Here is a 22,054-nt window from a genome sequence, read left to right as displayed (position 1 = left end):
TCTAGGTGGTAGAGGTTGCGGGTTTGGGAGTTGCTGCAGTGCATCTTATAGATGGTGCACACTGCAGCCACGGTACGCCAGTGGTGCAGGGAGTGAATGTTTAAGGTGATGGATGGGGTGCCAATCAAGTGGGCTGCTTTGTTCTGGTGTCGAGCTTCGAGTGTTGTTGGAGCTGCACTCATCCAGGCAAGTGGAGAGTATTCCATCACACTCCTTACTTGTGCCTTGTAAATGGTGGAAAGGCTTTGGGGAGTCAGGAGGTGAGACACTCGCCGCAGAATACCCAGCCTCTGACCTGCTCTTGTTGCCAGTGTTTATGTGGCTGGTCCAGTTAACATGCACTCATAGTACAAGCCCCTTTCTATAAGCAGGTGCTGTTGCCGAGTGCCTCCTGAAGTCTGTGTTCTGCCAATTGTGGCCTCGTGCATCCCCCCACCCCCCCTTCCTTCACTTTACTGTTGGCAGGTGAGGTTTCAGCCGTCTCGGCCCCATGCTCTGAAATTCCCACCCTAAACCTCTGCCTCTGTTCAAACCTACCTTTTTGTCTAAGCATGGTCACCCCTCCTAATATCTCGGACTTTAGCTCAGCATCCATTTATTTTTTGTTTTGCCTCTCTGAAATGCCTTGGGCTGTTTTTGTAGATTAAAGGCACTATATAAATGCAAGGCATTCCGATGGGTTTGCACTGTCACTTTATATGAAGGTGCATTAGGGTAAACAATGGCTTGAACAAGATCAGAGGGGATCTCCCCTGTATTCTCTACTAGCTATCTCAGACTTCGGAAACTAGGTTCAGTGGTTAAGAATGACTAATAGTCTAAAAAGGCTTCTTTCATCAGCACCAACGTCCTGAGCAATTAGCCGAAATAATTTTTTTTAGAAAAACCTTTAACTTTATTTTTGGGAATACAATCTGTTAACAATACATTGCAGGGCAAAAATAAGTAGACAGCAGAGATCACAAGGAAATGAAGGAAAGTCTCCCCCAATTAAATAATGCCGAAATATACTGTAGATACAAGAATCCACGAGGCCCAAAGGCCTGGGTATGGCTTTTATTTCCTATTCCTCTTCGGCATCCTCATCAGAGCAGTATTGCCAGGTAAAGGTGCACAAGTAGGCCGCATTAAATCTCAGCTCGTACATTACGATCTTTGGCAAACAGAGCAGGGTTTGGGGCGCATGTCCTGGATTGGGTGTCGTGCAAAAAAAATGGATTTTTCTAACTAAGTTTTAAAAACAAAAATTAATTTCAGGTTTGTAACATCTAGGGAGAATTGGCAATATTAGGATCATGGCATTGCACATGACCCCCCTGGGGACAGACCCGGTAGAGGTGTCTGGTACTTTAGGAGCAGGCTGTGCCTTTTAACTCAAGGATTAAACGACACTTCACTATTAACCGTTTGTAATAAGAGTACAGGAAACTTTGGTTTATCCGGAGCTTGTATGTCCGGAATACTCGATCTAACGGCAAAAATCAGGAGCCGTTTTCTGTAAGTTTTTTTAGATCTCGTTCTTTTTTTTCCCCCCCCCAGTCAGCCACTGCAAGGTCTGTAGCTATAGCAACAGCTTCAGCTACAGACGCTTGCAGCTGCAGCCAGCTCTTTAGAAGCTGTTGCTAAGCAAGAGTGTTTGTTGTCAGATACGGAGATGAAAACCTCCGTATGCTTCAACATTAACTTTGTATGTCCGGCAGTTTTGATAGATCGGCAACACGCCGGTCCCGGATATCACAAAGTTTCCTGTACTAGATAAGACCCACGAGCATTGCTGCTCCCACTGCCAATGCAGTCCAAGGACGCAGGCAATTTGAGTTCCAATCTTTTGTCGGCAAAATGTTTTTTGTTGGGGCTGGGGAGGGGGGAACGAATGAAAAGAGCCATTTGTAATGTGACGACATCACACACAAGGCACAGACACAATTCACGTCAGCCCGTGCTGTGTTTACAAAGAGAAATAAAGTTTGCCTCACATTTTTTTTCCACAAAGTCAGCGGCTCTTTAAATCACACACACGAATGAGCTGCTAACTTTGAATGGATTTTGCAATGGTGAAGGAAACTGGTTCAGTGATGCCATCCAGCAGCTGATGCCATCTTCCCCCCTCCCCCCCCCCCCCCATCCCTTTGATATTTTCCCTCTGGACGACCTTGTGTACAAGGCTAGTGAGCGTCAGCAGGATGTTCGACTGCGCCGGTCCTGACCATGGACACAATCTCCAGCAGGAGTTACTGGATGGCGATCGGGAGTGGGAACCTGAACTTATCGTTCATCTTCTTAACCCAGAGGTTTGAAGGCCAATCCTAGCTTCCAGCCTTCTCGACTTGCACGAGACAATGGATTCAGCACCTGTATGGCTCAGTTAAAGAACCAAAGAACTTGCATTTATATAGCGCCTTTCACGACTGCAAGACAGCCCAAAGTGCTTCACAGCCAATTAAAGTGCCGTTATTGCTGAAATGTAGGAAACGCGGCAGCCAATTTGCGCACAGCAAGCTCCCACAAACAGCAATGTGATAATGACTGGATAATCTTTTTTTAGCGATGTTGGTTGAGGGATACATTTTAGCAAGGACGCCAGGGAGAACTCCCCTGCTCTTCTTCGAAATAATGCCGTGGGATCTTTTATATCCACCCGAGGGGGCAACCGGGAACTTGCTTTGACATCTCAACCGAAAGACGGCACCTCCGCCAGTGCAGCACTCCCTCAGCACTGCACTAGGAACGTCAGCCTAGTTTATGTGCTCAAGTCTCTGGAGTGGGACTTGAACCCACGACCTTCTGACTCAGACGAGAGAGCTACCAGCCATGGTTGACACTGCATCAATCCTTACCAACTGGGCCTGTAGCAGAAGCTACAATTTTTAATTAAAACATAAAAATCCTCACCCTCAACAGGTTTCCACTCATCAGCACCATCAAAGCCACCAACTCATGGACACAAAAGTTATTTTACAGCAATGACATTCCTTATCCGGGCTAAAACCTTCTGCTGATTTAATCGACGCAATTGTTTTAAAAAAAAATATTCAAAAAGGTTTCCTACTTATGAAATCCACCTTAAATTTCAGACGAACAAAAATCAGTTTGTGCCTTGTAGATTTTTCTTTCCGTTGACTGCTTATTTTATTTAAGATTTACAAAACCCAAGGGTTTTACCCATAACTTAATTGCTATTCTGTTAAAGTGATTGATTTGCCTCTTACATAATCCCAAGACACTTGTGCTGTGGCAGACTGAAAATTAAAAAGGTGCATAAAATACAATAACCGTTGGAAAATTTCAGAGGTGGACATCTTGGTTGACAAGACACTTCATCTTTCAGCACGATGTTACCAAATTATGTCACGCATTAAAAAGCAAAAAAGCTCTTTTAAACATCAAAAGCTTTTTAAGGTGTCAAGTTTCCACAATTGTTATTTCACATTTCAGAAACATTTCAAATTCTGCTCTTTGGGGGAAACAAAAGTGCTGTTAAGTTTTTTTTTAATATTAAAATGCATATCTGGCCTTATTTTTGGTTTGAGCTCCTCCATGTTCACTAAATGAGAGCTTAAATCCCAGCCTAGGCTGTTGGGATACAAGTCTCCTGTTAGGGTCCTATAGGAAATGAGTTGCAACAGTCTTAAAAAAATGTTTTTAAACTGACAATCTCGTAGGCCACAGGGTGACTGGTGTTCCAAATCGAAACACCTCACAGTGGCAGGTATCCTTCCGAGACGAGGGCAGGGTACAGAGAGACGGGCTTATAGTGTACCTAACTGTACACTACCCCTGGGTATTTGATGTTGATATTGGGGGCTTGATATGAAAACTGTGCCTCATCCCACATCTTGATTTTCAAAAATTTGCAAAAAAATATATATGCCGATGGGGTCAGTGTGTTAATCTGGCAAAAGTAAGCAATTAAGTCAATGCTAGTCCTAGAAAATTCATTAGTCTTGCTGCCAATTCTGAAGTTGGGCGCAAGTATACTTCCAATAGTTGTGCTGATGGAGCCATTCATTGCAAGACAGGCGGAGCTGCCCTAGGAATAGTCGGAATCTCACACACAAAATGACGAGTCATCACCCTGGATGACTGCAAGCAGCTCCCCTTTGATCGGATATAGACATTCCAGTATCAACTGTTACACGTGTTCTGTGGGGGGATGAAGAGCTGTCCCTCAACAGAAGCCCTGCCCCCTCATTCAGTTGTGCTACTGAACTGCGTCCATTGAGCTCACCCAAAAGAATGGCCCCCTCATCGCGTACGTAAAAAAGTGTGACGTCAAATCTGTGATGTCCTGCAGCCTGAAATCAATAGCGGGAGTGGTTAAGACAGAAACGTTCCGCTGTTGACATGTCTGGACTCTATTAGTAGACAGTAGTTGAGTGGTACCACCCATTCTGTCCCCTGGAATTAACCAGGTGGCTTTCGACTGCAGTCGCAGGAGGTCCTGCGGCGTGTTTGTACACTCGAACATTATAATTGAGGCTATAGGATTGGCAAGTGGCAGTGCTGGGTTTGACAGCACAAAGCATGGATAGGAGGACCTGTAACGTGAAGGGCAGGAAGGGGGAAGGAACATTGCGTGCGTGCATCCGCAGGAGGAATTGTATCTAGAACAGAGATAAGCTGGTACAAATTACAAGGCTGCAGTTTCATTTGCTGGCTACAGATGGCACCAGGACACAAGACCTACGCTGAAGTGGCTTGTGAGCCGAGAGTCGGAATTCCAGCCTTGAGCTCCAGCTCAGGATTTGGTGCACAATATAGTGAACAGGTCGGTTGAAAGTTTGAAATTCAACAGCTGTGCTAAGACAGCTTGAAGCAACAGGATAGTGTCAGGAATATTACAGCCAATTATGCCCACCTGAAAATCCTACTGGTGGAACTGGTAATCAAAAACTTGTGCCCTGTGCTATTTCAGGCAGTTTATGTGAAGATGCAACGATTTTGGTCTGAAATATTGGCTTAACTCAAGCAGTAAGAGTTACCGTCATCGTCACACACACCGTCAGTCATCGTCACACACTTAGCAAAAAAAAAAAACATTCTATTGAATGATCCTGTGACCTCAAAATAGAACAATGGGAGATGGCTGTACACTTATTGGCATCTTCCAGCGTCCCCCCCGACCACTTGTTGCTCTTTGCTTTAGGATTGCTGGCGAGAGGAATTCTGATAGAGCGTAGACCTTGTGTAGCTCGGCTCCTCTTGTGGCATTACGAAGCTCTGCCCAATGACCTTACGATTCGGATATCTACCCATAATCTCACGGGCCCCCACCATTCATAATGCCAGTGGACAGGAAAACTTCCGAGTCGCAGCAGAAGATCTGCACAAAATGTCTGGTTCCAGCTTACTCCTCAACCAGTAGTTCCCAAGCATACAAAGAGATCAGGTAACTGATAGATGCTGATCAGTGTACAGATAGCTCGCTCCACTGCAGTCCGGATTACGGGGCAATTAAGTAGAATGCACACCCTCTTCAACAGGCGTTGAACCTTCAGTTCCCACCCCTGGCACATCATTAGTCACCATCAGCAAAATTTCTTTTTACAATCATCATTGTTCTGTTAGGCACCAGGCTACACGGGTGCCATCAGTAGTACAAACACCCCAGTATTCGCTCCAGACATGCTGCGAGGACAAAGTGCACAGCATCATTTCCAGCGATGCCGAATTAGTGAGGAGTCATCAGTGAGACCATTGCCATTTTGATGGCCACAAGGGATAATCAGCAGGATGACCGAAATGAGGATGGTGATGCAACACAGCGCGATCAGAGCATAGGAAATGATCCAGAGTGTAGGCTCTGTCCTCGGCCTTTTGTTGATGCAGTTGTTTGAAACATCTGTCGCCGAGAATGGACCAGCAAGTTCAGAGACTGAGGAACCGGCAATGACTGTCGATAGGAAAAAAAAACTAGTTTAGTGTTCAATGACTTAACTCCGCTGTTCAAAGACTTTTCTTTTATGCCAAGCGCAATATCCCTCAGTCCATTCGCTCATGATGTAACACGTTGGAGCTTAAAAGTATCAACAGTTGACACTCGTCCTGTTAAAATGGTCTCTTCCAAGGCTACTATAAGGTGCAAACCTATCAACACTCTGCACTGGATCTCCCTTGGCACCTTGGGTTGGTGATAATGCAGGCTTTACAAGGGCACAATACAGCTGTACCGTTAGCAGGGAGACCATAGAAAGAGCACATCTGGAGGGACAAGATTTGGTTGGCACCACCTGGTCTCGGAGCTGCTGCCGAAGAACATTGGGAATCAGTTTGATATCGGGAGGGAACCCCCCCCAGTGTTTTAGATGACCCGAGAACATCCATTGTCTGTTCCACTTCATGAACACACAAAGTAGGATTCTAGATAGCCACACAATAAATGGCCCATCACTGCAGAAGCAGTAGGTGATTCTAGATAGTCAGAAGGAAGGAGGGAGGGAAGATTTGAAGGGCAAGTTATGACAGAGGATCTGTCTCCCTTCTGTCAGTACATGAGGGAAAGGAAAGTGTTAGATCTAGAATGCTTAAATAAAACAGCTAGTTGGCCCTTATTCAATTTTCTGAAGCTCAGTACTGGAGTTCGGGAAGTTGGTGCAGTAATAATATTCTACTTTAGATGTTATCAGCATATCAGACCTAGTGGTTAACACATTTGGCAAATACGTCTAGTAGCAAGCTCTCAGTGCATCACCTTTACACAGTTTGGCTGCCCTTGATTGATTCAATCATGGTCAATTGGTGGGGCATTGGACAAATGGCAAGATTCAACCATAAGAAATCCTTCCCTGTTGCAAATCTACCTCTTGGTTTGGGCAAATCGCTTGGATCTACACATCCGTTCATGGGCTATTTAGTACAACAGTATTCCACAACTGAGAAATAAAGATGCACCATGAACTCAATATCACTATTATATAATTTGTTACAACTCTTAATTACCATGAATGTTCCTTCCATTTCTTTTTTCTCTGCTCAGAACACTGTTCACATTTGATGGATTCTCTTAACAACTTTATTCACATTTCACACTATGGGTAAGTGATGCAATGGAGTTATTCACAATTTTTTTTTATTTGTTCCTGGGATCTGGGTGTCGCTGGCAAGTCCAGCATTTATTGCCCATCCCTAGTTGCCCTTGAGAAGGTGGTGGTGAGCCGCCTTCTTGAAACGCTGCAGTCCGTGTGGTGAAGGTACTCCCACAGTGCTTAGGGAGGGAGTTCCAGGATTTTGACCCAGCAACGATGAAGGATCGGCGATATATTTCCAAGTAAGGATGGTGTGTGACTTGGAGGGGAACTTGGAGGTGGTGGTGTTCCCATGCGCCTGCTGCCCTTGTCCTTCTAGAGGGTAGAGGTCGCGGGTATGGGAGGTGCTGCCGAAGAAGCCTTGGCGAGCTGCTGCAGTGCATCTTGTAGATGGTACACACTACAGCCACGGTACGCCGGTGGTGGAGGGAGTGGATGTTTAAGGTGATGGATGGGGTGCCAATCAAGCTGGCTGCTTTGTCCTGGATGGGGTCGAGCTCCTTGAATGTTGTTGGAGCTGCACTCATCCAGGCAAGTGGAGAGTATTCTATCACACTCCTGACTTGTGCCTTGTAGATGGTGGAAAGTTGAAGGTCACGATTGAGAAAGGTGTTCCATGCAAGAACACTTGGGTCTCATTTAGCCTTCAGCCTGCTCTGCCTAAATTTCTACAGTGTATACAAATGTGTTTCCACATATTCACTAGTTACGTTGCTTAATCATAATTCTCACGTAGAAAAACATGCTTTAGACATCAACTTGGGCAGTTTAAGTAATTCAGCCCAGAGCGGTATTTACAGCACAATGCATTTTGAAAAAATACATGCCTTAATTTAATCAAGTTACCTCACAAATCAACCACAGCTTCCCTCTCCCATTCTTCCCAAAGCTCTCCTGTCTTACCTCAATCTAGATGAGGCAAGGGCCATTTGATTGAGGTTCTATTGCACTCAGGACACTTGACAACATACCATGGACTGCAAATGTATTTATTTTTTTAAATCGAGGAGAATAACGCAGGTATAATTTAACCAGTGGACTTTTCGTTACCTTAATACACGAGGAGGGTGGGGGGGAAATGACCAAAAAAAAGAGTAAACTACAGCAAAAATCTTACCCGATATCTGAATAAACTTCAATATCTGTGTTTGGGCAACACATGATGGCAGTGTAATGACTATTTACAGTGGTTGAGAAGGGGGGGTGGGGGCTTCTTTACCGAGATGGGGAAGAGGGTGGCAAAAGCTTTTTATTAGCATAGAATACGGGAAGCTATATCCCAAGGTATTCCACCTTACCTCGGCGTGCTTGTTGCTGACACTAGGTACAAAACAAGGACGTGCTTTTCATTACCAAGCACTGAGGTCACTTGCCTCAGAGTATAAAGTTAAAAATTAAAGCATAAATACATTTTATCGACTTTGCAATGGACAGGCATGCTAAAGCTTGGAGCCTATTTCCACCCCGTATTGTGAATAAATTACAAGTTAGAATAAGTTACTAGGGAAGGCACTGAAGCAGATATGTATAACTATGATCAAAAAGCAATTGGGTGCATTTGGGTAGAGAGAAAGGATTGAGGGATACGGTGAGCGTGGTAGGCGGGATTGATTTAGCAAAGAGATTGGCTAGTTGGGTCTAAACTCCATGAAAATCCTCAAATTCTTATATGATCAGCAGGCAGACTGTGGAAGTCATCGAATGATGCCAGCAAAGGAGGGGGCCATTTGGCTCATCGTGCCTGCTCTTTGAAAGAGCTCTCCATGTCTAGTCCCACTCAACGTTCCCTGTAAGCCAAACGGCCGCGTGACCGTGCAACACTCCAAGGATCCCGTGCAGCTGGCTTTTCAACCCGCGCACCTAAAGGGAACATTGGTCCCACTCCCCACTGCTCTTTCCCCATAGCCCAGCACTTTTCCTTCTCAAGTATTTATCCAATTCCCCTTCGAGAATTATTACTGAATTTGCTTCTACCGCACTTTCAGGCAGTGCATTCCAGATCATAACCTGTTGCTTAAAAATCTTTTTTCCCTCATGTTGCCTCTGGCTTTTTTGCCAATTGCAAGTCAGTCTGAATAAGCAAGCCTGAAGGGAAGGGGACTAATAATAGGCTGCACTGTACAATGTTCCAATTAAAATTCCTTGGGCCTACCACCTACATCAAGTTGTATTTAGTGGAATGCATATAAATTTGACATTTCTGACAATAGAAAAACACAAATGTAGCAATCCGTTTATCTTTCTTTGAAAAGTAGTGCTGAAAGAAGACACTATGGCCCACAATTTCCGATAGGGGGCTTCCTGCGTGCAGATGCCTCCTATCGGAAAAAAATCTACGCACTTACCCGAGGGCCTCTCCACAGTCGAAATGTGCAGGGCCCAGGTATCCCAGGGGTGCAGGCAGTTCGCAAGTATCCCTGGGATCACGTGGGCCGGGTGACCCAAAGAAAGAAGGGAATCCCCCTTCATACTTTTGACAGATAGACCTGTCAAAAGTATGAATGGGGATCACTGAAAAAAGACACTACAACATTTTTAAAAAACCATCACGTTTTTAAAATGAGTTAAAATTACATTAAATTAAATATTTTAAACAAAAATTTAATTTTTTGAAAAAAAAGTTTTTTTAGCGGGCCTAAAAATAAACTTAACTTTTTAAAAAAAAAATTAAAAATTATAAATGAGTGGGAATTTTTTTAAATTTTTTTTTAAAACTTTTTAAAAACTCTTATGCTGGTAAAAGCTGGCCTTACGCCCGGTTCTACCAGGTGTAAGATTTCTAAATGATTTCTGCGGGCGGAGGTTGTGCAGAAAGCGGAACTCCCCCCCCCCACAGAGGCCCTTCTCCAGGGCAGGTGGAGGATCTGTCAAGCTCGGACACACCCGTAGGCATCGGAAAATACGGGCCATTGTTAGTACTTGTGTACACCAGACCTCAGTGATAGGACTGGTTCCTCTCCTCTCCTCTGTCCATGTAGATACCAAGCAGAGGAGTTAATTCACAAAAAAAGGAGGGGACAAAATAAATTCTAATAAAAACAGAGACTTTCATTTCTATTCTATTCGCCTTTCACGACCTCAGGACGTCCCAAAGTGCTTTACAGTCAATGAAGTACTTTTTGGAAGTGTAGTCACTGTTGTAATGTGGCAGCCAATTTGCACACAGCAAGCTCCCACAAACAGCAATTTGATAATGACCAGATCATGTTTTTTTTTTTTTTTAAAAGTGATGTTTGTTGAGCGACAAATATTGGCCAAGTCATGACAAAGACTGAATCTGTGCTGCTGAGATACAACTATCAGCAGCTTTCTTCAGTAGCGTGGGGTCCTGGAAAGAGATCCACTTACTCTGGAAATGACGCACACCCGAGCAGAATTGATGGTTGAGAATCCAAATAGATGACGGATTTAAAAAAAACTCGCAAATTTAGAAGGGGGAGAGAAAGTGCAGTAGTTATACCAAAGAACAGCACCATTGGGAATAGTACTTGCAACCTGAAACAGATATAGTACAAGGAAAAAAAATAATCAGCATTTACCCGATGGCTCAGTGGGTCAATGGACTGCGTGCTGTGTAGCTGAGCCATGCAGACCCAGGCTCGATCACTGGGCACCTGATATCAGCAGGGTAGCTAGAATGACCCCATCACCACCTCTAGTCCAGGGGTCAGCTAGGATTCTTGTTCTTGATGCCTATCTAGAGATTCCTGCTAGAAAGTGGGCGCACACGCATACTAGGCGAGGAGAGGAATTGGAATCGACTCTGGCATCCTCCATGAGTGAATAGCCTGTTGGCACCATTAAGGACCGTGCATAAAAACTAGGGACCTGGGTGAGGTACAGAATGGCACCTAGTGCGCTTGAAACTGTAACTCGGCATGAGAGAGTGCCTTCAAGAGGAGGGGAGAAAATTGGCAATTTTGTTAAAAAGAGAAAAAGCAATGATTCCTGGGATGGCAGGACTGTCGTATGAGGAGAGATTGGGTCGACTAGGCCTGTATTCACTTGAGTTTAGAAGAATGAGAGGGGATCTCATTGAAGCGTATAAAATTCTGACAGGGTTAGACTGACTGGATGCAGGGAGGATGTTTCCCCTGGCTGGGGGGGTTCGAGAACGAGGAGTCACAGTCTCAGGATACGGGTAGGACATTTAGGACTGAGATGAGGAGAAATTTCTTCACTCAGGAGGGTGGTGAACCTGTGGAATTCTCTACCACAGAAGGCTGTGGAGGCCAAGTCACTGAATATATTTAAGAAGGCGATAGGTAGATTTCTAGACACAAAAGGCATCAAGGGGTATGGGGAGAGAGCGGGAATATGGTATTGAGGTGGAGGATCAGCCATGATCATATTGAATGGTGGAGCAGGCTCGAAGGGCCGAATGGCCTACTCCTGCTCCTATTTTTCTATATTTCTTAAAACCTACCTCTTTGACCAAGCTTTTGGTCACCTGCTCCAATATCTCCTTATGTGGCTCGGTGTCAAATCTCGTCTGATAACCGCTCCTGTGGCGTGCTTTACTACGTTAAAGGTGCTAGACAAATGCAAGTTGTAGTTGAAAAGACAGGAGTGCCAGAGCCAGCCTTCAGACCTGGGATGGACAGGAGAGGTGGACCAGTCTCCCGGTTCGGGAGAGGCACCGATTCCCAATCCAAAGAGAGTTTTATTTTGTTGTTTCATCTAATTGTATCAAATTTTTTATTTTTTTCCAATCAGCAACTGGTGAGGAGGTCACTGAATAAATTGCTCAGCAGGGTTAGTGAACCCACTGTGAGAGAGAGCTTAAGATATGCAACTCATCCTGAATCATCCCTGTGTTTACGACTGTATCTGTGTGGTGTGAAGTCAGCTCAGTTACTCCACCAGAGCCCAAACGTCAACAGCACTAATCGGTTACATTTTGGAAAGCGGCAGAAAAAGACGATGCTGGGATTCATAAAATGTTTGGAGCTAATCGATTTTTACAGACAGCTTTCATGGTGCACCTTCCTCATCAATTATTTTAAAATCAGAGGGAAAAGATTCAATCATTTTGCTTCATTTTGGGGGTTATTCCCCGTCTCTGTAACCTCCTGCAGCCCGACAACCCTCCGAGATCTCTGCGCTCTTCCAACTCCGGCCTCTTGCACATCCCCAATTTTAATCGCTCCACCATTGGCGGCCGTGCCTTCAGCTGCCTGGGCTAAGCGCTCTGGAACCACTTCCCTAAACTTCTCCACCTCTCTCTTTCCTCCTTTAAGACGTTCCTCAAAAACCTACCTCTTTGACCAAGCTTTTGGTCACCTGTCCTAATATCTCATGCGGCTCAGTGTCAACTTTTGTTTGATAATTGCTCCTGTGAAGTGCCTCATTCAAATAGGTTCCCTACATTTTCCGGCCTTTGCTTGGCCTGGTTTCTGGAGCCCAGGCACACGGTCTGCGCAGAGGCTGCCATCAGAAGGCGAGCCCTCGCACAGCCTTGCTATGGGCTTTTCTTAAGCCAGCTCAAGGTTTTGACGGGGCGGAGACTGGGATTCGAGCAGAGTAGAACTCAAAAACGGCATCAATCCCTGCTCCGCGTGCAGCATTAATCATCGGCGGCAATGCTCAGGGCTGCCACGTCACCCCAAGATCTAGGGTGCAACCGTCAACTTTCAGTCAGGGGGTGTGAAGCTGACGGTTATTGGTTCAGACATTTCCAAGCCAATGGAAAGGAAAATTGGATGGGGTGGCGAATGACCGGCCGTTTAACTCCCACTCATTTTACGCTCCCTCCTTCCCCCCCGACCCCACCCCTGCCAAAGTTCAAAATTCCACCCGCAGTCTTTAAAGGAACGCGAGCTGGGGGAATTTCCTTGGATCTGCTCCCACTCCGCCACTAAGTTCCCTGGAAGTGCGGCAGAAACCCCACTTCCGAGTGGGAGCTTGTCCGAGGAAATTCACGGCCAATACCTCTTCAAAGGTTGACGGCCAGGATATCCTTGGAGCTGCTCCAGTTACTTTGGCAGAAGTGCGGAGCAAACCCCCTGCAGAGCGGCAGGAACTCCGAGAGATTTCTTGGCCGAAACCTTGGGATGGCGGGACAGCACTGAGCACTGCCGCTGAACATTAATTGGCCAAACCTTTTGTCGCTCATAAATCATGTTGAAAACTTCACTCAGCACGATAGTTTCACGGTGAAAAATGACAAAACACTTTTTCCATGAAGGTATTTGCTCCTTTAACAGAATTAATTGGGTGATGCGCAGTTATCACAGTTTGCAAACACATCAGTCCTTTGAGTAACAAGCTTTGTAAGAGCATACAATGTTAATGGCTCCCTCGCTCCAACATTCTTTATGTACAGCTTCCAGCCACAGCCTCTATAGAGAGGCCCCGGTGTAAACTGTGCAGCAGAAGGACTTTGCAACGATCAAACGAGTTTTGAAATTTTAAGCCAATTCTTCGAATAACAGCTTGCTTCGCAAACCCCCCCGCAAACAAACGCCACATTCTTTCAACAAGACCTGGGGTCAAGGCCCCTTCAGCCTCAGAGCTCAGGATTGGACTCGATTGTTGTTAAACCCCAGGGCTACTATAATGTGGCGCGAGGCATATTGAAACACTGCACAATGATACTCATTAAACAAAAGCACAGAAAACTGACTGGGGACAAAGACCTACCTGCACACGAGCTGGCAGCGAACCCAACTCGTTTCTGCGCCCGGTCAAAGATGACATAGAAGCCTTCCATCACCGTGGCACCCAAGACCAATCCACTGGAGGACGAGGAGATTCCAAACCTATAGCATTCCCTCTGGACTCCAATATCTGCCACTGGCTGGATGTACAACTGCGTGGCAACATACACAGGTAAGCTCAACACAGACAGATTATTACACAAACCAGGGTTGCATTTCCTGGAATTTAGAAGGTTAAGGGGTGATCTGATCGAAGTTTTCAAGATATTAAGGGGAACAGATTGGGTCGATAGAGAGAAACTATTTCCGCTGGTTGGGGATTCTAGGACTGTGGGGGGGGCATAATTAAAAAATTAGAGCCAGGCCTTACATGAGTGAAATTAGGAAACACTTCTACACACAAAGGGGGAAAAATTGAGTCACGCCCCCATTGGGGCGCTAACTTTGCCAGGGCGCTAACTTTGCCAGGGCGCTACTTTTAGCACCCCGAAAAAATTAGCACCCCCCCACAGCCAAAATTCATCGGTGGCACCCCAAGAGGAAAGCAGGGCGCTATTGGAATCGCCCCACCTCCCTCTTGGGGTGCTGCGAGGGAATATATCAGCGCTACGTGCCACAATATTGCAGGCCTTCCTCCCCTTCTTAAAGGGGCGGGGCCTTGCGCAGCGTGACCCCCGGGGATCGGAGTGCCGGCAAAAGAGCCCGGCACTCAAGAGAAGTGCCGGGCTCACGGAGCGCAGCCGGCACTCCGCGGGGGGGAGGGGGGGCAGGTCAGTAGGCCGGGGACGGGAGCGGAGTCAGGTACTGGCAGGCGGCCAGCAACAAAAATGGCCGCCTGGCACCTCGCCTTAAATTAGCGCCGCCCCGGCCGCAGGTGGGCACCCCCCCCCCAACCCCGTCGGACGCAGCGTCCAGCGGTAAGTCACGGGGCACTGCACATGGCGATGTCATCGCCGGCGGCGCAGCGCCGCGGGGCGCTAATGGTTACTGCCGCCGCTAACCTCCCGTTGAATTTCGTGGGAGGCGTTGGCGGCGCCGCGCCTGGGCGCTAGTTGCTTTGCACCCCGGCGTTAATGGGAGGCGCAAAGCAACCGAATTTTTAGGCCAAAGGGTGGTAGAAGTTTGGAACTCTCTTCCGTAAACGGCAATTGGTGCTAGATCAATTGTTAATTTTAAATCTGAGCTTGATAGCTTTTTGTTAACCAAAGGTATTAAGGGATATGGAGCAAAGGAGGGTATATGGAGTTAGGTCACAGATCAGCCATGATCTCATTGAATGGCGGAACAGGCTTGAGGGGCTGAATGGCCTCCTCCTGTTCCTAGAGAATACATCCAGAAATACAGGAGCAGTAATACAAAATAAATTGGTATCCACCATTTTGGACATGAGTAGACCACAATGTAGTCAAGCACTTTATAATTAGTCAATGCAGTCCCTTTCTCTTCTCACAAGCCGGACTATCTCCGATTGCAGGCATTTCTGTGAACTTATATCCAGACATTTGTATTACAAGTACAGTGTCATTCTTACCCATCCTCATTATGAATGCACAAGAGGGGGGATTTGGACTGGATTACAGTCAGATATAGGCCCGATCTGTTAAAGATGCTGTTAACTCAGGTCTTACCTGTGGTAACATGGTGACGCGGAAAGACTGGGTAGAATTCTCTCCTCGAAGGTAGATGGAGATTTTGGGGAAGAAGGACCAAGGTGTGGTTCCTTTTGCCCAACAGGCCAGCTGGTTGCCTGACCAAAATCCATCGGCAAACTCCTCAACCTGCCAACACAATAATGTTGCATCATTAGTTTGTTAGAGCGAGTTTGGCAAAAATCGTGTTGTGAAAAGAATTGAAGGCTACAATGTTGATCTTTAGCCAAGGTGATCAAATAGTTTGTGAAACACAACTGTCCCAGGCCAAAGGAGTTTTAAACTTTTCACTCAATTGCTTTCGAGTGTCAACGGCAGCCTTCTCTACTGGCTCGTGCGATCTGTGGTCATTCATCTCTTGGGAGGTAAAATTAATTCAGTAAAATCCATGACAATTCAAGTAAAATATTAGTTGGAAGGAGCTCTCTCATTGGACCTTTTTCAGATTAGAGTTACATTCTTCACTTTAATGTCCAACCTGGAGGGTCAATATTTAAATAAGTCAGGAATTCAAATATTCTGCAACATACCATGCCAGAATCACAGAATGGTTACAGCACGGAAGGAGGCCATTCGGCCCGTCGCACCCATGCTGGCTCTCTGCAAGAGCACTTCAACTAGTCCTACACCCCCACCCTTTCCCCGTAGCCCTGCAAATTTCTTTCCTTCAGATACTTATCCAACTCTCTTTTGAAAGCCACGAATCTGCCCCCACCACCCTCTCAGGCAGTGCATTCCAGACCTTAACCACTCGCTGCGTAAAAAAAGTTTTTCCTCATGTCGCCGTTGGTTCTTCTGCCAATCACCTTAAATCTCTGTCCTCTGGTTCTCGACCCTTCTGCCAATGGGAACCGTTTCTCTCTATCTACTCTGTCCAGACCCCTCATGATTTTGAACACCTCCATCAACTCTCCTCTCAATCTTCTCTGCTCCAAGGAGAACAACCCCAGCTTCTCCAGTCTATCCACGTAACTGAAGTCCCTCAGTCCTGGAATCATTCTCATAAATCTTTTCTGCACCTTCTCCAAGGCCTTCACATCCTTCCTAAATTGTGGTGGCCAGAATTGGACACAGTACTCCAGTTGGGGCCGAACCAGTGTTTTATACAGGTCATTATATTTCCACACTTTTGTACTCTATGGGGTCGATTTTCCTGGAGCCGTCAGGCGGGGTTTCAGGCGTGTTGGGGGGGGGGGGGGGGGGAAATCCCAAATTTGGGGGTCCCGACACCATCCCGCCCAAAACCCCGCCCCACGCAAGTTTCAGGGGCGGCGGGTACCCGCCCCGCACTGGGACCCGCCGAAACCAGGCAGGAAGGGATTAGTGCCAATTAACTGCCTGTTAACAGGTAGTTAACAGGCAGTTTTTAGCCTAATCCCTATTTTGAGGGGTTTCGTGTGGGATTCCCGATGGCTCCAAACCACGCCAGGTTAGAGCAGGCGGACCGTCGGGTTGAAGGAGTTGGAGGGGTCGCGATGTCGGTGTTCAGGTGAGTGATGGGTGCATGAGTGCAAAGGGAAGTGTGTTTGGTGTGTCTAAAGTGTGTAAAGAACTTTTACTTACCTGTACTTACCTTAACAGCCTTTCTTCCTGTAGGCGTCGGGAGCCCATCACTCAGCCGGCACTTAAAGCTAAACGGCTGCGATCTGTGAAAAGTGACAGCCTTCAGCTTTGAGTGCTGCTGAGAGTTCTAACTGAGTCTGTGCAGAAGGACTCATGTTAGAACTCAGACTGTCAGCGTTTCACAGCTTCAAACAGCTGTGAAACACTGATATTTCATCTGTCAAGAACGCTTGACAGATGAAATTACAGTCTGTGACATCACCTGTTGCCGGGTGGCCCTTAATTGGCCTGCTGAGCCCGCTGGGCGGGCTCAACAAGGTCAATCAAGGGAAAATCGCGCGGATTGGCCGGACGTCGAAGTAGGCGGGTCTAAAACCCGAAAGTTGTAGTCCCGCCTTCTTCCCGACAGCTTCAGGAAAATCGACCCCTATATCTCTATTTATGAAATCCAGGATCCCGTAAGCCTTTTTAACCGCTTTCTCAACCTGCCCTGCCACCTTCAACGATTTGTGCACACATACCTCCAGGTCTCTGTTCATGCACCCCCTTCAGGATTGTACCCTTTAGTTTATATTTCCTCTCATTCTCTGTACCAAAATGTATCACTTCACACCTTTGTGTGTTAAATTTCATCTGCCATGTGTCCGCCCATTCCACCAGCCTGTCTATGTCTTCCTGAAGTCTATCACTCTCCTCCTCACTGTTCACTATACTGCCAAGTTTTGTGTCATCTGCAAATTTAGAAATTGTGCCCTGTACACCCACGTCCAAGTCATTAATGTAGATCAAGAAAAGCAGTGGTCCTAGTATCGACCCCTGGGAACACCACTGTATACCTTCCTCCAGTCCGAAAAACAACCGTTGACCACTACTCTCTGTTTCCTGTCACTTAGCCAGTTTCGTATCCATGCTGCCACTGTCCCTTTTATTCCATGGGCTTCAACTTTGCTGGCAAGCCTATTATGTGGCACTTTTGTCGAACGCCTTTTGGAAATCCACATACACCATGTTAGCTGCATTACCCTCATCAACCCTCTCTGTTACCTCATCAAAGAACTCAATCAAGTTAGTTAAACACGATTTGCCATTAACAAATCCGTGCTAGCTTTCCTTAATTAATCCACACTTGTCCAAGTGACTGTTAATTTTGTCCCTGATTATCGTTCCTAAAAGCTTCCCCACTACTGAGGTTAAATTGACTGGCCTGCAGTTGCTGGGTTTATCTTTACACCCTTTTTTGAACAATGGTGTAACTTTTGCAATTCTCCAGTCCTCTGTCACCACCCCGGTTTCTAAGGAGGATTGGAAGGGCCTTGGTGAGACCACATCTTGAATATTGTGTGCAGTTTTGGTCGCCTTATCTGAGGAAGGATGTTCTTACCATGGAGGGAGTGCAGTGAAGATTCACCAGACTGATACCTGGGATGGCAGGAATGATGTATGAAGAGAGATTGGGTTTATACTCGCTGGAGTTTAGAAGAATGAGAGGGGATCTCATTGAAGCTTATAAAATTCTAACAGGACTAGACAGACTAGATGCAGGAAGGATGTTCCCGATGGCCGGGGAGTCCAGAACCAGGGGTCACAGTCTAAGGATAAGGGGTAAGCCATTTAGGACAGAGATGAGGAGGAATTACTTCACCCAGAGAGTGGTGAACCTGTGGAATTCTCTACCACAGAAGGCAGTGGAGGCCAATTCATTAAATATATTCAAGAAGGAGTTGGATATATTTCTTAAGGCTAAAGGGATCAAGGGATATGGGGAGAAGGCAGGGACAGGGTACTGAATTTGGATGATCAACCATGATCTCATTGAATGGCAGAGCAGGCTCGAGGGGCTGAATGGCCTACTCCTGCTCCTATCTTCTATGTTTCTATATTATGGCCAGTACCTCCGCAATTTCCTCCTTCAATTCCCTCAGTTTCCTAGGATGCATCCCATCCGCTCCTGGTGACTTATCTACTTTAAGTACAGCCAACCTTTCTAATACCTCTTCTATATCAATTTTTATCCTATCAAGTGTCTCCGCTATGTCTATGGCAGCATCCTCTTCCTTGATGAAGACAGATACAAAGTACTCATTTAGTACCTCAGCCATACCCTCTGCCTCCATGCATAGGTCTCCTTTTTGGTCCCTAATCGGCCCCACCCCTCCTCTTACTACCCATTTACTATTTATATGCCTATAGAAGACTTTTGGATTACCTTTTATGTTGGCTGCTATTCTATTCTCATACCCTCTCTTTGCCCCTCTTATTTTCTTTTTCACTTCCCTGACCTTTCTATATATATAGCCCGACTCTCAGATGTATCTGCAAACTGACATCTGTCATAAGCGTTCTTCTGCTGCATCATATTCTCTATCTCTTTCGTCATCCAGGGAGCCCTGACTTTAGTTGCCCTGCCTTTTCCCCTAGTGGGAATGTACCTCAACTGTCCCTGAACTATTTCCTCTTTAAAGGTAGCCCATTGTTCCATTACAGTTTTGCCTGCCAATCTTTGATTTCAGTTTACCCGGGCCAGATCCGTTCTCATCCCACTGGAATTGGCCTTCCCCCAGTTAAACATTTTTACTCTAGATTGCTCCCTGTCCTTTTCCACAGTCAATCTAAACCTTATGATACTATGATCACTGTTCCCTAAATGTTCACCTACTGACACTTGCTCCGCTTGACCTACCTCATTCCCCAGAACCAGATCCAGCAATGCTTCCTCCCTCATCAGGTCGTAAACATACTGATCAAGAAAGTTCTCCTGAACACACTTCAGAAATTCTTCCCCATCTCTGCCCTTAACACTATTACGATCCCAGTCTACATTACGATAGTTGAAGTCCCCCATTATTACTACTCTCCAGTTTTTGCACCTCTCTGTAATTTCTCTGCAAATTTGCTCCTCTATCTCTTTCCCACTATTTGGTGGTCTATAGAATACACCTTCTTCGACAGCACCTCCTAAATCCATGACCTCTTCCATCTAGAAGGACAAGGGCAGCAGGCGCATGGGAACACCATCACCTCCGCCTCCTCCTCCAAGTTCCCCGCCAAGTCACACACCATCCTGACTTGGACATATATCGCCATTCCTTCATTGTCACTGGGTCAAAACCCTGGAACTCCCTACCCAACAGCACTGTGGGGGTACCTTCACCACACAGACTGCAGCGGTTCAAGAAGGCAGCTCACCACCACCTTCTCAAGGGCAACTAGGGATGGGCAATAAATGCTAGCCTTGCCAGCGATGCCCACATCCCATAAACGAATAAAAAATGGCACCTCTATTATTTCTTAACTCTAGCCATATAGATTCTGTCCTTGACCCCTCCAGGACTAACATTCTCCTTGACCAATACTGCCACACCACCTCCTATCTTTCCTTCCCCATCTTTCCTGAACACTTAATACCCAATCCTGCCCTTTTTGAGCCAGGTCTCAGTCATTGCCACATCATATTCCCATGTGGTTATTTGTGCCTGCAGCTCACTTACCTTGTTTACTAAGCTTCGTGCGTTCACATACATACACTGTAAACCCATCTTAGACCATCCTGTATTCTCGTTTAGTTTGACCCCACCCAATAACTTACTATTTCTTACTTTAGTGCTCTCTACCTCTCCCAATCCTTTGAGCACTTTATTTCCCCTTTCTAATGTTACATCCTGGTGCCCATCCCCAAGCAAATTTAGTTTAAACCCTCCCCAACATCAGTAGCAAACCTCCCTGCGAGGATATTGATTCCAGCCCTGTTGAGGTGCAACCTGTCCGGCCTGTACAGGTCCCACCTCCTCCAGAACCAGTCCCAATGCTCCAGGAATCTAAAGTCCTCCTTCCTGCACCCTCTCTCCAGCCACGCATTCATCTGCGCTATCCTCCTATTTCTATACTCACTAGCGCGTGGCACCGGAGGTAATCCAAAGATTACTACCTTTGACACCCTGCTTTTTAATCTCTTTCCTAGCTCCCTGAAATCTGCCTGCAGGACCTCATCCCTCTTTCTACCTATGTCGTTGGTACCGATATGGACCACGACCTCTGGCTGTTCAGCATCCCACCTCAATGTTCTGTAGCCGCTCGGTGACATCCTTGCAGGAACATAGGAACAGGAGTCAGCCACTGAGCCCCTCAAGCACGGTGGCATAGTGGTTAGCACTGTTGCCTCACAGCGCCAGAGACCCGGGTTCGAATCCGGCCTCGGGCGACTGTCTGTGTGGAGTTTGCACACTCTCCAGTGTTTGCGTGGGTTTTCTCCGGGTGCTCCGGTTTCCTCCCACAGTCCAAAGATGTGCGGGTTAGGTTGATTGGCTATGATAAATTGACCCTTAGTGTTAGGGGGATTAAATAGGTGGGGTTACAGGGATAGGGTGGGATATGTGTTGGGGTTACGGGGATCGGGTGGGATATGTGTCGGTGCAGGCTCGATGGGCCGAAATGGCCTCTATCTGCAATGTGGGGTTTCTGTGATTCTGTGAAGCCTACTCCACCATTCAATGAGATCATGGCTGATCTACGACCCAACTCCATATACCTGCCTTTGACCCATATCCCTTAATACCTTTGGGAACAAAAATCTATCAATCTCCGATTTAAAGTTAACAATTGATTTAGCATCAATTGCCGTTTGCGGAAGAGTGTTCCAAACTTCCACCACCCTTTGTGTGGAGAAGTGTTTCGTAATTTCACTCTTGAAAGGTCTGGCTCTAATTTTTAGACTATGCCTCCTAATCGTAGACTCCCCAACCAGCGGAAATAGCTTCTCTCTATCGACCCCATCGGCTCCCCTAGCAGACAAGATCCCGAAAGGACTACAGATCACAAACCCACTCAAGTCGACCGACAACACAGACTATGCTGAGAGACTCTGCCGTCGTACCTCTCGCACACTCCTCAACCATCTCGTACACCAGCTCTACAGCAGACGCCGCAACCTCAAAACCGAGATGGAGTCCATGTTCTCAGCCTGTGCTCAGGACGCAGCAGACCAGCTACGAGACACCGCCAAACAAACAAGGCAACGGAACTACGCTACCTACATGCACACCAAGAACAGGAAGCTTGAGAAACTCGGCATCACCAGCAGCAGCAACCAAGCCTCCCCCGGTACCACGGTTGAAACCACAGGGAAATCCATCGTCAACCTGTCCGACCACACCCTTCAACC

The 22,054-nt window shown here is 46.5% G+C and overlaps 1 protein-coding gene across 2 annotated transcripts in view; it reads right to left on the bottom strand.

The window, feature by feature from the left end:
- Nucleotides 1–871: 871 nt before the first annotated feature.
- bace2 (beta-secretase 2) overlaps nt 872–22,054 on the bottom strand; it is a 90,349-nt gene continuing 69,166 nt past the window's right edge. For both annotated transcript variants that reach the window (XM_086007198.1, XM_086007197.1), the window contains 3 exons: nt 15,313–15,462; nt 13,668–13,836; nt 872–5,893 (listed from right to left, as the gene is read on the bottom strand). In XM_086007198.1, coding sequence (XP_085863324.1) covers nt 5,652–5,893; nt 13,668–13,836; nt 15,313–15,462 — 561 coding nt within the window. In that variant the 3' untranslated portion in view covers nt 872–5,651. The remainder of the gene's footprint in view (nt 5,894–13,667; nt 13,837–15,312; nt 15,463–22,054) is intronic.

The sequence above is a fragment of the Somniosus microcephalus genome, chromosome 14 (genome assembly GCF_052327205.1).
Source record: "Somniosus microcephalus isolate GS21.2 chromosome 14, FLI_Smic_1.0, whole genome shotgun sequence".
In the NCBI taxonomy this organism is placed as follows: Eukaryota; Metazoa; Chordata; class Chondrichthyes; order Squaliformes; family Somniosidae; genus Somniosus; species Somniosus microcephalus.
The sequence above is the reverse complement of the archived record's forward strand: the minus strand, read 5'-3'. Positions and strand labels throughout refer to the sequence as shown.